Source organism: Cebus imitator, unplaced genomic scaffold, assembly GCF_001604975.1.
Source record: "Cebus imitator isolate Cc_AM_T3 unplaced genomic scaffold, Cebus_imitator-1.0 Scaffold107, whole genome shotgun sequence".
NCBI lineage: Eukaryota > Metazoa > Chordata > Mammalia > Primates > Cebidae > Cebus > Cebus imitator.
In genome coordinates, this window is record NW_016107422.1 from 1,655,815 (window position 1) to 1,671,251 (window position 15,437).

At 50.5% G+C, this 15,437-nt stretch overlaps 1 protein-coding gene across 1 annotated transcript in view; it reads left to right on the forward strand.

The window, feature by feature from the left end:
* The window catches only part of TCERG1L (transcription elongation regulator 1 like), a 215,440-nt gene that overhangs the window by 130,453 nt on the left and 69,550 nt on the right, over positions 1-15,437 (forward strand). The window contains exons 5-6 of the mRNA XM_017537867.2: positions 9,207-9,298; positions 12,608-12,696. Coding sequence (XP_017393356.1) covers positions 9,207-9,298; positions 12,608-12,696 — 181 coding nt within the window. The remainder of the gene's footprint in view (positions 1-9,206; positions 9,299-12,607; positions 12,697-15,437) is intronic.

The window sequence follows — 15,437 nt, forward strand, 5'->3', positions numbered from 1 at the left end:
GCATATCTCTGGGTGTGTGTGTGCACGTGTCTGTGTGTGCATATCTCTTTGTGTGTGCACGTGTCTGTGTGTGCATATCTCTGTGTGTGTACATGTGTCTCTGTGTGCATATCTGTGTGTGTGCACGTGTCTGTGTGTGCATATCTCTCTGTGTGTGTGTGCATGTGTCTCTGTGTATGCATATCTCTCTCTGTGTGTGTGCACATGTCTGTATGTGCATCCCTCTGTGTGTGTACGTGTCTCTGTGTGTGCACGTGTCTGTGTGTGCATATCTCTCTGTGTGTGTGCACGTGTCTCTATGTGCATATCTCTGTGCATGTACACGTCTGTGTGTGCATATCTCTCTGTGTGTGTGCATGTGTCTCTGTGTATGCATATCTCTGTGTGTGTGCACGTGTCTGTGTGTGCATATCTCTCTGCGTGTGTGCATATCTCTCTGTGTGTACATGTGTCTCTGTGTGTGCACATCTCTGTGTGTGTGTGCACGTGTCTGTATGTGCATATCTCTGTGTGTGTACATGTCTGTGTGTGCATATCTCTCTGTGTGTATGCACGTGTCTCTGTGTATGCATATCTCTGTGTGTGTGTGTGCACATGTCTGTGTGGGCATATCTCTCTGTGTGTGTACATGTGTTTCTGTGTGTGCAGCATTGGCCTCTCTGGGCACCAGAGCCTCTGGCGCAGCTCAAGCATCCAGAACAGCAGCAGTTTTGAGCCTGGCTGTGACTTTCATGACAACCCATTTGGAGGACCACTCACTGCTGGGTGCTTGCTCTGACGCCCAGAGGGCTTGGCAGAGCGGCAAACTGAAGCCCTCCGTCTGTTGGCAGCTGTAATTCCTGCACTGCCTTGACAGTGGGTGTTGCTGCAGTAACTCAGCCTGGTACTATGAAATGGATTATGCTTTGAAACAAAGTTGCAGGAAAATGTTTTAAATGATGGTTACAAGTTCACATGAATCTCCCTCCACCGCCTTCCTCACTGCTGTGTATCTGCACCTCTGTCTCAATCCCTGTCACCTGCCTTCCTTTCTGTCTCTGTCCCAGCCTCCATCTTCTCCTGCTCCTCCGTCTAGCCGTCTCTTCTTTTCTTGGTCCAATGTTGGGGTAAAGTCCTACTTGGCTCACTGTGTACCTGACACAAGAGTGCTTACGATTTTTCTTTTTTTAATAGAAATTGTCTGGTTTAATATGTCTCTTTTGCTTTGAACATCCTTACTTTTGATTAAAGATGAGAACTTTGAGTGTAATTTACAAATTGCATAGGACTCTCCATCAGCTCGTTCATTTACTCATTAAACACTTGTTTATTGAGGTCAGAGGTGGGCAGGGAGCTGGCTCTGTGGCTGCCTCCCTGGGCACAGCTGGTGCCATGGTGGTGTCAGCTTCCTGGACACAGCACGACAAGCTTGCCCCTGGGGTGGGCTGCAGTGCCCTGGTAACTTGGGAGTAGCTCTTTGAGAGGGACAGAGCATTGAAGCCGGTTTTCCCCACAGGCCCTGATGTGCTGCCCTGCAGGCTTGCCGCGCCAGGTGAGGCAGGCACTGGGCTCTCCTCTCTGCCTTCTGCTGACAGCCCGGGTGCCGGTGCTGTCATCTCCATTCCTGCTACCTTCAGATCCCAAAGCTCATTCTGCTGGGTGCAGCACTTCCTGCATCGCTAACCTGGAGTTGGCCTCCTGGTCGGAAGCCTGCCTTCTTCAGAGACGCAGAGTGCCCCAGGCCCCGGATGACGCAGTGAAAATGCCCACCATCTCCCTGGGCCACTCTGTCTAGCAGTGACACTGGATTCTCTTGCTGGTCAAGCAGATCTGCTGGTCAGATGGATGGCCAGAGGAATCTGGACTCTGGCTGGGGACACAGGACAGAGACCAATTACAGGGGTGGAGTCTCATCAGAGGGGTGGGTTCGGGTTCCAGGAGTGGAGTCTCAGGATGAGGTAAATTCTCGTTACAGGGCTGAGTCGTGTTAAAAGGTGGAGCTGCCTCTCTGAGCCTCCTTCTTGTGGAGGAAGCCACACTCTGGTTCTCTGGTCTGAGCGTTTTACAACCCTTTGTTCTTGCAAAGGAAATTCAGGATGTTAAAAATGGCTGGGAAATTAATTCTCTGCAGCTTGTCAACTCTGTGAAATCACTACCTATGAAAAATTTAGGAGGACTCAGAAATGATTTGCTGTTTATATGAAAATAATCTTCACTTATAGTGGAGTTCAAGGAGGTGCTCTGGGACCACAGCAGCCAGCCTTTGCTGGGAACGGACGGGTGAGAAGGAGAGGCGGGCAGAACAGCAGCCGTGAGCCCTGCCCACAGCCCAGCCCCCACCAGGGGACCTCTGCAGCCCTGGCTGACCTGGACCCTCTCCAACTGTGTGGCAGCCCTGCCAGTTGCGTCCTCCTGGCCCACTGAGCAGGGCCTGGGAAGACCTGCCCTGGCTTCACGGAGGCTCCCAGGGAAGTGGCGCCACTGTGGGGTTTCTGCCTGCACAGCTGGGCTTTGTGCCAGGCCTGTCCTGAGTGCTGGGGTGTGGTGCTCCGTCAGAGGTGACACTGCGCGCCTGCCCCAGTGCTAGCAGACCCCAGTGCTGTCCTCCAGAGGTGGCAGTTGCGCCTCCGGCATCTGACTGTGGTCCCATATTCCTGGCAGGGCAGCAGGTCTGTGCAGCCACACTGAGGGGCCGAGACCACCACCTGCCCATCCCCTGGTGGGATGTGGGGATGGACGGCAGGACTCTGGCTCTTTGGGACCCCTTGGGAGCAGCAGCCACTCCGACTCCAGCCCCTCTGGTAGCAGTCAAAAGCCCTACTGGGAAGGGGCTTCTCAAGGGGTTTGCTCCCCTACCCCTCCCTCCTACCCAGTCCTGGACTGCCAGGGAGAGTCTCCCTGTCACCAGCTCCTCACCAGCAGGATATGGCCTTCCTGGCATCATCTGAAGGACTGTGCCAAGGTCTGTCAGAGGGCATTTAAAGAGGCACCTCCAGGCCGTGCCTTTCTGCCCCCAGCTGCCCCCAGCCTTCCCTGCCGGACATGGCAGTCCTTCCATTCACATGTCTTTCGGGCTGCTGGGCTCCTCTTGATTTTAACCCCTGAGATCTGTGTCTCTCCTGCTTCTGCCTTGCTCTAGGGCCAGCAACGCTTGTGAGTTGCCACTCAGCATGAAGACTGCACACGGCATCTTCCCAGGGACAGAGCTCCCTTAGATGCCATGGTTCTCATTGAAGAGGCTGACTCGGAAAATCAATGCAGTCGCCACACTTCATTTAAGACTGTATACAATGGGCCCTGAGTGTGTCATTTTTATTATTTTAAGCATAAATTGTATTTTCTCCTTATTTTATTATCAAATTTTTCAAAGGAGCTCAGTACCGGTTAAATTGACAGATAATTCCTGCCCTCCCTCTGGGTTACTTTGTGATCTAGAAGATGCTCATCTCGTCTGCTTTTCTTAGTTGTAAAATGAGATCATTGTGCCTACTTTATCTCAGCATCTTGGAAAATATTTTAGAAGGGTACATACGGGGAGGCAGTGAGCAAGATCAAAATACCGTTCAGGCCGGGCGCAGTGGCTCATGCCTGAAATCCCAGCACTTTGGGAGGCTGAGGCAGGTGGATTACCTGAAGTCAGGAGCTAGAGATGAGCCTGGCCAACATGGCGAAACCCTGTCTCCACTACAAATACACAAATTAGCTGGGCGTGGTGGCAGGTGTCTGTAATCTCAGCTACTCAATAGGCCAAGGCAGGAGAATTGATTGAACCCAGGAGGCGGAAGTTGCCGTGAGTGGAGATCATGCCACTGCACTCCAGCCTGGGCGACAAGAGCAAAACTCCGCCTCAAAAAAAAATCATTCATTATTCTCTCTACAGCAGTTCTGCAGGCAGATGAGACCTTCTATGGGCTTGGAGGTGAAGCCATTTGTACATGGAAATGGGGTCACTAGATTGTGGCACACACAGAAACAGGCTCCAGTGACTCCCGCCATCTCCTGCCACCTTCTGTGCCACCATCGTAGCTGGCACAGGCCTGGGTGTTCTCCCTGAGAATGGAGGTGGCTGGACAGATGCACATGTCCAAGCAAGGCGCAAGTGAGCTGGTCTCAGGGTCTGCTCCCAGCTGCGTGCGGAGCCAGCAGGCATGGAGCGCGCGTGGTGTGGGTCCTCCTCGAGAACCCTTCCCATAATGGCTAACCATCAATAGAGGACTCCAAGCCCTCCCAGCTCCCTCCAGCCGCAGGGCTGGTGGAAACCATCTGTGGGTCAACGCCCTCCTCAGCCTAAGAGATTTCCTGGCTAGTTCCAAAATCATTGGAGGAGGTTGCTTTCAAAGGCATGAGCGGTGGCTCTCGGCTTTCAGAATAGAAAGGTGAATTCTCTCTCCTTGCTACCTGAGGTCCATTCACTTCTCTGGGTTCACCTCCTCCCCCTCCCAGCAGGAAACAGAAGACGCCTGTCCTCACAGCCTCACAGTGAGGGCTGCAGCTCTGTTTCCTTCAAGATTTACTCCACACATTTCCAGATACCATGTTGACACTTGGAATCCCATAACTGGAAGAGACTCAAGACAGTTTCTTTTACGGATGAGGAAACTGAGGTCAAAGGAGGTCAATATTTACGGCATTAAAATTGGGCTGACTTTCAGAATCATCTTTTGCATTGGGAGATACTGATATATTTCTAATAACTTTTTGACAAGTTAGATGCTTTTGACTTCCTGGAGTAGTTCTTCATTTTAATAATTTTTAGAGAAATGAACTCTTTTGAATGTTAAAATAAATCTCTGGGCCAGGACTAGAGATTTTGTTTGTCGACACCAGCCTGACCAACATAGTGAAATCCCATCTCTACTAAAAATACAACAATTAGCCAGGTGTGGTGGCGTGTGCCTGAAATTCCAGCTACTCAGGAGGCTGAGGCAGGAGAATTGCTTGAAGGTTACCGTGAACAGAGACTGTGCCACTGCACTCCAGCCTGGGTGACAGAGTGAGACTGTCTCAAAATTAAAAAAAAATAATAATAAGTAAATTCCTGGTACTTCATTCGGCGTAAGAAGCATTTGCTGGCGTTAGAATGTGTGATGGCCACACGGCGTGCCATCGACTGGACCTGAATCCTGGTGCTGCCTTGGAGCTGAGACCTGACCCCAGGTGATGACAACACCTTTGAGTCTTCACCTTCCGGGTCCAAGCAGGTGCCTCGGACCTGGAATAATGACCGAGAAGCACAATAGGGAAAAGCTGCCAGGACCCCGACCCTGGGTCAGGCACAAGCAAACCCACATCCCTCTTCTTTCAGGGAAACACAGTGGGTTGATTGCTGAGCTCTAAGAGTTTCCGAAGCTACTAAGTCTTGCCCAGGAGACAGGACACGGTTTCCTAAAGAGCCATGATGTCGCCCCATGTGACGTCATGGGGCTCGTGTTGAATGCCTTTCTCCTGGGAGCTCGCAGCAGTTCCTGCAGCACTTTGAGAGCGGAGCGTGTAATTGCTCACGGCGCGTTCTCTCATTTCTCCCCACCAGCAAGGAGGGCGTGCTGGATTCTCCAAGGGCAGTAAATAAATGCCTGTCAGCTGACTGGCGTGGGTGGCTTTAGCACAGCCTTTTTTTCTTCCTTCCAGACTTCCATGTGACCTTCTCTGTTCTCTTTGTCTGTCATCACTGCCAGGAGGAAAATCACACTGAAGGCCGCTGGGGAGCACTTCACATCTCAGAGTTGGGTTTGATCAATAGAGGCGTTGCACAGGAAGGTATTACCGCCATGCCTCGCTCGGAGGGTGGAAATATATTGCTTGCTCCCCAAAGTACTTTAGCGCCCATAGTCTTACAACTTGTTGATTTTCCTCCATAAACTAGTTCTCTCTGCCACTCAAGGGAGGATTTTATGACAACATCATCAGAGTTTGTGGAGAGGCCCAAAGCAAAGAGCACTTAAGCATGTCAGAGTGGACCCCGGAAGTGGCCCCTGGAGAGCCGTAGAGTAAGCACTTTCACGGCGGAGTGGCTGAGACGCAGACCCAGTTACGTGCGGGAGCCCCTGGTGCCACCCACGTGCCTCCAAGGTACCTGCAGAATCAATGGCTGTTAAAGAGTGCGGTTATGAAGGGAACTATTGAGGGCCAGGCACACACATCGGTCACAGGTGCTCTGGGGGTATGCGTCTGTGATTAGGGGCTTCGAAATGATCATCAAGCATATCTTCTCTAAGAAGCACTCATGAGAAACAACGTAAATCCGTTTATCTCAAAAGCCAGACTTGGAGGTCTGATTTTTACAAAGATCAACTGCTTTCAATACGGAAAATCTCTTAATATGTTTTCTCAAGGTAATGGGGAATCAACTAAGCAATGCTCTCATTTGAGAACAGTATTATGGGCCTACAGCCTCCTTGCGGGTTGCCAATTTTCCTAACAGTTTTTCACAACGCATATTTATTCACATGCTCTTAGAAGGTAGGGACAGACGTTTCTGCTGTGATTGCTGTGTGTTTTGTAGGCACCTGCCATGTCGAAGACACAGAGCGTATGGCACAGAATTCAAACCCAGCCTCAGCTTTCTGTGCACGACCCATCCAGACTTCCTCCCTGGGACCTGCTCTTTGCTGTACTTTAGATAAAATTTAAACCAATTCACTTTTGGCTCATTCTTGGGTAATAAAAAGCAATCCACTCACATCCAGACAAAAAATAGGTCTCAGTTCAGTAGTGGAATTTGTGGAGTGCTGGGTCATGGAGACGCCGAGTTCAGCTTCTCTCCTCCCTTCTTTCAGGCTGCTTTGTGTTGGGTCTGCGAGGGCAGGGGAAGGGTGGGCTCAGCTTCTGTGTGTGCCCCCTTGTCCCTCAATAGGGGGGCTGCTTCTGGTGTCTGCAGGATGGAGGCAGAGGGACAGGGCCCCAGGTTCTTTAACAAGGGTCCCCCAGGGTGTGGCAGTGTCCCCATCTGCTAGCTCCTTTCTGTGGCGTAAAGGTAGTGACCAGCTATTCCCACTGGTCCGATGAGGAGGTGGAGGTGGGGCGGGGGCAGGACTGCTGGGCAGGATCAGGGTAGAGACCTGGTGTCCAGGCTCCTTGATGTCCACTGTACTTTGACAGGGAACCGGCCGTGGGCATGATTCTTGCAGAGTTCTGGAAATCCTAATGCAATCCAGGGACTCTGCACATCTTCCTGAGAGACAGTGAAATATTTCCGCTGCCCTGCAAGCCAGTTTCTTGACTCAGGCTTGGTTCTCTGGTTCAGTGAAAAGTCAATAGCTCCTTCCCCAAGGCCAACCTTGGAACAGACCCATGCACAGAGCTGCCAGGCCCGAGGGCATCTCTTGGGGTGGTCATGGCTGTCTGGGAGCCCTGTGGTCAGCACTGGCCAGCCTCTTGTGAAGGAAGAGTGCGCAGTGCAGGCTGTGTGGACACCCTCTTGGTATGGCAATGACAGGGGTGGCCAGCCCTGTCAGGGATCCCTGCTCAGCCTGTTTGCTGGTGGCCTGCACTGAGGGCAGACCCGCCACCTGGCCCTGGCGAGAACCTGCAGGCCAGAGCCCTGTGTAGAGTGACAGGGGAAGACAGGCTGGGCATCCCTCCACCTGCTCACTGCATGGAGGGGAGCTGGGGGTGGGATCCTGTGCCTCTGCCGTGTCTCAACTCAGCACCTTTAGGGATGGGGCCTCTGGGACATATCCCGGCTGCCTTGGTGTTGCTGCTCTGTATCCAAAATAAATTTGCTGAGCGATCCAACCCTAATGAGGGCTTCCTTCCAAGGGCGCTGGAGAGGGATGCCCTGCAGGCTGTTTGGCTCTGCAGGCACAAGCCAGATAGGTGCCAATGCCCGCAGAGGGCATGAGAGCTGGGGCTATGCAGTGCTTCCCGGAACTGCGGTGGGGCAGATAGAAAGGCTAGAAGGTGAGGGTGCCATGGGACATCCTTTCTGTGTGCGTGCATATGCGCATCTGTGAGTTCTGTGCACACACATGTATAAAGGGATTTACATTCATTCCCCATCCTCCCTTCTGCCAGGAAGGAACACACCTGGGCCTGCCTGACTGTGCCGCCCAGACTTGAGCTCTGGGTCAAGCAAAACAAACCTCTGCTTCCTGAGGGTCCTGCCCTGCATACGTAAGACTGGGCCGGGGCTTTCCTTCAAGAACTGATCTGCTGTTTTAGGTTGGTGTCTGGTTAGATGTTTGGGTCTTTCTTTTTATTCTTCATATTAAGACAATGCTCTACCTTGCTGTGCTGTTTTTCCCTGAATCTACTTGCAAAATGTTGAGTGTTAGATGGACATTTTTGGATAAGATGAAAATGCAAAAATCTTTGGGAATTTGCAGAATCCCTTCCTCCCCTGAAACAACTACTTTTCAAAGTGCTGTGGAGTCCAGCACCCTGGTAAAACCAGTGCCCACTATGGTGACCAGTAACCCATGGTCACTGGTGGCATGGCCCCCATGGAGCCCCTCTCGTCCCCTTGGCAAGGCCAGGACCAAGGGCAGCCCGTCATGGACACCCACTGGCAGAGCCTCAGCAAGGCTGGTTCTTCCATCCTATACTGGCCCTTTGTCCTTCTTGGGAAGGGCCTGTGTCCTGCTCACCCACAACCCATGTGGCCCAGTTCACAAGGCTTGGATGATGGCATGTTCGATGGCACCCAGTATGGGCATAGATGGAGTCCAAGGAGCAGGCTGACATCACCAGAGGAGGCTCCTGACTGCCCTGAGCACTGGGGGTCCCAGAATGCGAGAGAGCAGCCCCAAGATGCCCACGCACCCATCAACAGCAATCCCACCCTGGGCCCACCGGACTGGGAGAGCTGAGAGCTGTCATGGCCTCACCCTGGTGATTGTCACCAGGTGAAGAAGCCTCAGGCCTCCCCCTTTTGGGCTTGTTTCCTGAGTGTCGTTCTCCAAGAGCTGAGTGCAGGATGCAGTGAACACACCTGCACACACAGGCACAGGAGAGGGATGCCGGGAGGTCGGGCCGGGGAGTCCAGGGGCGCATGTGTGTGTCCAGCTCCCGGCCTCCTGCAAACCCATCGTCAGCGGCGTCCTTGCTTTGGGATGAGAACTTTGTCACTAGACTTCAGTCGGAGGACAAAGCTGTGCCACCTTCCTATGGAACGCACTGTGTCTACTGACCAGCTCGAATCCTCAGGGCCACGGTTTGCCTTTGATTGCTGAGGTTTTCCAACGACTGTGACAAATGGCATGTTAATGACAGTTGCTTTGGTCCAACAGATACAAGGACAGAGCGGGGCCGGGCAGCCCGCCCTCCTGCCCTGATGCTGCACACACAGAGGAAGAGCCGGGCTGGCGACAAAGAAGACAAGGTCAGTTTCGGGGCTCGTGTGTGTGTTTTAAAGACACAAAACCCTGGGTGTGGAGGACCAGGGCCCAGGACACCCTCACACCTTTTTGCTACGTGGCATTTGTGAAGTGACTGCCATCTGCTGCATGAAGCGGTGGGACCTGGCCCTGGAGGGCCGGGTGGGGCCTGGAGAACAGGGGGGCAGCCCTTGCTGGTCCTGCCAGGCCTGGTCCGCGGCTCCCTGGGGGACTCTGTTGGGATGTCCATTTCCAGAAGGAAAAGAAGACACACAAGGTAGTCAAATGGCTCAGACACCACTTAGGCAAGGGGAAAGCAAAGCCAACACCCTCATTCTAACTTCAGGTCTTTCTCTTTACTGGTTTGCCAAATGGCATTTTAAAGACTGGCCGGGACAGTGCATTTGAAGCGTTTCAGGATTTTCACAGTACAGTCCTTCTCTCAGTAACCCAAGAGAGTTGCTCTCATTACTGCATTTCAAAATCACAAATCACGCTTACTTTGCTCTCACCTGTCAAATACACTGAAGGCACTGGTGGGGCTCAGTTATTTGTCAGCATTCTCTCTTACTTCACCTTTAAAAGGAATTTCTCTGCCTCGAACCATGCTGTGTGTTTTCTGATCTGCCTGGTTCTGGCTCCATCTCTCCTCTGAGTTCTTCCAGGACGGAATCGCCGTGCCGTTCACCTCTCCTCCCCAGTCAACGGTGCAGATGTTAAATGGTGAAAATCGATCACAAATGTTAGTGCAAATTAAACTTTTGCCCCCTGAGGTATGATTTTTCCATAGGAGATTAACATCCAAGCTGGAATTACATATTAATTACAGATAGCCTTTCTTGTGCCTTAAATAACTACTTTATCACTGAGTTCTTTGAGTCTAATTCACTTTTATGACTTCAGCGTGGAACAAGAGCTTTATACCATGATTAGACTTTTTTTATCACCAACAGGAAATCATAACCAGCGTGCAGCTCATAGAGAGGACCTCGGTCATTAGCAGTGGAGAACCCCAGCCTTGCCAGATTTAAACATTAGTCCCCATCACAAATTACATGCTACTCTGTTTCCTTGAATAATTAGCTGAGGTAATCTACCACTCAGAGACTCCTTGTGGAGTTTCTGTTGTTCAATTAACTTCATAATGAAAGTCCCCCCTAGTTTTTCTAATTGGATTGGTAATATAAACTCTAGTCTTCATGTGTATTTTTTGAGACCAGTGTTTCTGAGTACTCCCTGTAACGCCCATTATTTATCCCTGACCTTATTTTCTCACAAGAAACAAAGATTTTTCCTACTATTAGAAAATTTTAAAAATTTTATTCTTAAACTTGCAAACTTAAGGATAATATCATAATATGCTTTACAAATCATTTGCAAAATAACAAAATGCCAGGATGGACGTACGTGAAACAGACCACCGCTTAATTCCTGGTACTCCCTTGTGTGGTGTTCAAGAAGATGCCGTTCGCCGGTTGACCCCCACGCAGGAGGCTGTGCGGGACGTTTCTGGCTGAGTGCTTTTATCTCTGTGTTTCTTGTCCTTCCCTCTGGGCTGGCATCTCTCAACACTGGGCACTCATTCTGGGTAACTCTGTCACCAAGACTCAGCTTCACTCTATTTTCCAGGGTTCTACCAAACAGCCGCATCAGACAGACTTACTAGTGTGGGCTTTATCTCATTGTTGTGTCTTACAGACACTTGAGATTCTTTTAACTTTTTATTATAACCTTATGCTTCTGCGCTTCCATCATTTAGACGTTCCTTCCTCAGCACCCTGTTTGAAAGCCAGCTAAGACAGCGCAGATGGGCCCCTGGCCCAGCACAGCCCTCAGGGACCCACACGTGCTGGGCTTTGACACAGCACCCCAGCCTCCTGCGCATGGCTGACGTAGCACTGGGGGCTCCGAGGAGGACCTCTGGAGCACTGACTTCGTTCAGGTTTGGTTGGTCGAGTGCTTAATCATCTTCCCACCTCCACTGCCTCATAAAGTAACAACATCAACGATGGCAGAAACGGAGGTGCTAAAATGTTGGGATGACTTTCAATTTTTTTTTAATGAATTGAGTGTTCTAATTGCACCTGATATTCTCTGCTCAGAAGCAGGCTGTTTCTTTGAATAAGGCACTGGTATCTTTTAATCCCACCTAATGTTCCCAGCGAGAGAACATAATCTGTCAGAGCATTCTAAGTTTGAGATTAAAACCATGAAAACAGCTGGAAGAGGAAAAACACAAAAAGTTTCTCACGCTAGAATTTATTGTACCACGTGAATTCATTTCTTTCTTATAGCTTTCCAAAATTGTGGTGATACTTCCTTATTTTTCTTATTTCTCTTGGTGATATATGGTTCTACTGGTAAGAATTTGGTTCTTTCTGCCCCGTGCTTAACAAAGATCTGCTGTCTGTCATGCTTCAGTACGGCTAAAGGTTTTCAACTGAATCACAGGCCTCTGCTTATCTGAGTTCTGATGGGCCGTATTTTGAAAGCTCAAGCAATTTTTATTTTTCTCCAAATTCTATACCTAATGAACACTGATCAAGTGTCCCAAGCATAGTTCATTGTTCTCTCTTAATTTTAGGGATAAATCTTCATTTTATTCTAGGTGATGAATTTTCAAGCATTCTTATTTCTTAATGGAAACATGGACCCACTGAGCGTCAGAATCAGAGACATCCCCAGGGTGCTAAACAGCCCCCATGAGCCCTGCCCCAGCTGGATGCTGCAGCAAGGAGGGAGTCTGGGGAGGAATCAGACTCTGTGGGACGGAGTCCTTATTTAGGAATATGCGTTTGCTGCTTCCTCCCGCCTTAATGGGACCAGGACGTGCCCACCCCTCTCTGAGGCCCTCCCCCTTCGAGGGACCAGGACGTGCCCACCCCACTCTGAGGCCCTCTGCCACTAAATGCTGTCGGTTTCAGTGACTCCCACCACTGGGTCAGCTCATTTCTGGGGATGAAGCCAGTGAGATTTTCTGTCCCAAAGATGTCAGGCCTCAGATGCCCTCTCTTGGCTGCCTCTGACCACCCCTGCTTCTGGGAAAGCAGGCAGCTTAGACAACTTGGGACAATGAGGGGTGCCTCTGTCCCAGTGACTCCACCCTGTCTGCTGCACCTTGATTCTGTGTTCCCAGCATAACCTCCCAGCCCAGCCGCTGCCGTGCTGAGGTCATTGTTTCCTGGCAACTGTAAGCAGGCCTGCCTACAGGAGATCTGTCTATTTGGAAGAATAGACAGTGACCCTGTCTTGCTTGTAATTGAAGATGAGGGTTTAAAATTAAAAGCTGCTCTCCCCTCTCTTTCTGTTGAAAGGAGCCTCCACCGATGCTGGGGGGAGGAGAGGACAGCGCAGCCAGAGGCAACAGGCCGGTGGCCTCCACCCCAGTGCCCGGATCCCCCTGGTAAGACACCCCAAAGCCTCAGAGCCACTAGCAGTGGCAGCGTCTTGTCCTGGTGTTTGCCCGATGTCACCGAAGAGAGACTGCATGTTTCTCAGCTGTCCTGTGTTTTTAAAAAAATGAACTTGTAACTCTGGGCAGGTATAATTCTGCACCTTTGTCACATTCTGCAGAAAGAAAAAATAGCATTTAAGTGATGAGTTATCCTGGCCTGATCTATTTGTGAATGTGTATTAAATGATCATGCTGTTGCGGATCTGTCAGCGGAAGGTAGCAGCTGAGGTGAGCGTAGCAGGCCGTAAGCATCAAAAGATCTTTCTTCCCTCCACTCCAAGAAGAATTGTCACTGAATGACTGTTAATTAAAGGCATGCCTGTTCTCTCTGTCCCCTGCGTGGCTGGCTGCTCTCGGAGCATGCCACACTCCAGACACCCTCCACAAGGGAGCCACAGTCTTTGGTTTTTAAAAATGCCCTTTTATAATGGAGTCATTTGGAAGCAGAATAAAAGGTTATTACAGTAAGAATTAAGTTTAAAGCCATATGATGAGAGTACAGCATACAGCTGGGAGGAACAGCTAATTTAAAGAACAGAAATAGCAGCCGCTTGCTCAGCTAACGACAGCAGGCACAGACAGCAGCCGGCGAAGGAGCACAGGGCCTGCCGGCTTCACAGAGTCAGTGAGCACATCCCTGCTGACCGGGCCCTGACCCTCTGATTATCAGGGTGAACTTGGCTCCAATCCGGACAGAGTGGCACCCCTGCCTGACGTGCGACGGTCAGTGTTGGTGGCCGGCACTTGGCGCCTCCAGCCTTCCATCTGTAGCTGAAGCTCCTCTGCACCCTGGGGGCACCCCGGGTAAGGCCTCCTTGTGCTAATGTCATGCTGTTTTCTGACAACTCATTCTCCGATCCTGACAATTTAACTCGATTCTGATGTCAACTACTGTGAGTCAGAGTCAAACCCCACAGGCCGGGGCTCAGTCCCTCAGGCTGCCCTCCACTTTAGACATCAGCTGCAAATGGGGTCCCCCAGCTGTCTGTACATCTGCCCAGCTGACCACAGATGGGGGTCCCCATGACCTCCTCTCTGCTTCATGGTGATTTGCTAGGATACCTCGCAGAACTCAGGAAGTGCTTTACGTATAATTACAGTTGTATTGTCAAGGGTACGATTCAGGAACTGCCAGTGGAAGCAGTGCTCGGGGTAAGGCGTGGGCCTGACTGAGCTTCTGGGCCTCGCCGGTGCCGCCCTCCCCATGTTGCAGCGTTTCCCAGCCAGGAAGCACCTTGAACCTCATTGTTTTAGGATTTTAACAGAGATGTAACCGCAGAGGCATGACTGATGAAATCATCAGCCAAGTGAGGGGGCTCAGAGGGGCTGCAGAGGCTGCAGAGGCAACCCTCCAGGCATGCGGTCGGCGTCTCTGGAGACCAGCGCCCTTCCTGAAGCTACTCGGGGCTGAAGTCCCTTCATTTGTGCCGCCTCAGGCATGGTCAGGGACTTGGTAGGAATAACAAGGTGCTCTCATTGCTCAGGAAATTCTAAGGGTTGGGGGAGCTCTTGTGTCGGGAATCTGGAAAAGGCCATATACATGTGTGTGCTGCCCCGTGATGGGGCTCTGTTCTGGAAATGCCTCCTCAGGATCCTTTCATGCACAGTGCAGGCTGCGCTCACACAGGCCTGGTGGCACGGCCACCTGCGCGCCTGGGCTGCGTGACGTGGACGGTGGCTCCCAGGCCGCAGACCACCTCGCTGGTTGCAGGGAGCACTGCAGGCAGCTGTGACACAGTGGTGAGGATGGGTGTGTGTAAACACATCCAAACATAGAGAAGGTACCACAACCTTCAGTAATCTGATGGTGACATTCAGTATTATAATCTGACGGTGACATTCGGTATTGTGATCTGACAGTGACAGTCGGGTTTATAATCTGATGGTGACATTCGGTATTGTAATTTGAGAGTGACATTCAGTATTGTAATCTGACAGTGACATTCGGGTTTATAACCTGATGGTGACATTCAGTATTGTAATCTGACAGTAACATTCAGGTTTCTAACCTGACGGTGACATTCAGGTTTATAACCTGACGGTGACATTCAGTATTGTAATCTGACAGTGACATTCGGGTTTATAATCTGATGGTGACATTCGGTATTGTAATCTGACGGTGACATTCAGTATTGTAATCTGACAGTAACATTCAGGTTTCTAACCTGACGGTGACATTCAGGTTTATAATGTGATGGTGACATTCAGTATTGTAATCTGACAGTGACATTCGGTATTGTAATCTGACGGTGACATTTGGTATTGTAATCTGACAGTGACATTCAGGTTTATAATCTGACAGTGATATTCGGTATTGTAATCTGACGGTGACATTCGGTATTGTAATCTGATGGTGACATTCAGGTTTATAATCTGACAGTGACATTCGGTATTGTAATCTGACGGTGACATTCGGTATTGTACTCTGACGGTGACATTCAGGTTTATCATCTGATAGTGACATTCGGTATTGTACTCTGACGGTGACATTCAGGTTTATAATCTGACAGTGACATTCAGTATTGTACTCTGACAGTGACATTCGGTATTGTAATCTGACGGTGACATTCAGGTTTATAATCTGACAGTGACATTCGGTATTGTACTCTGACAGTGACATTCGGTATTGTAATCTGACGGTGACATTCAGGTTTATAATCTGACAGTGACATTCGGTATTGTACTCTGAC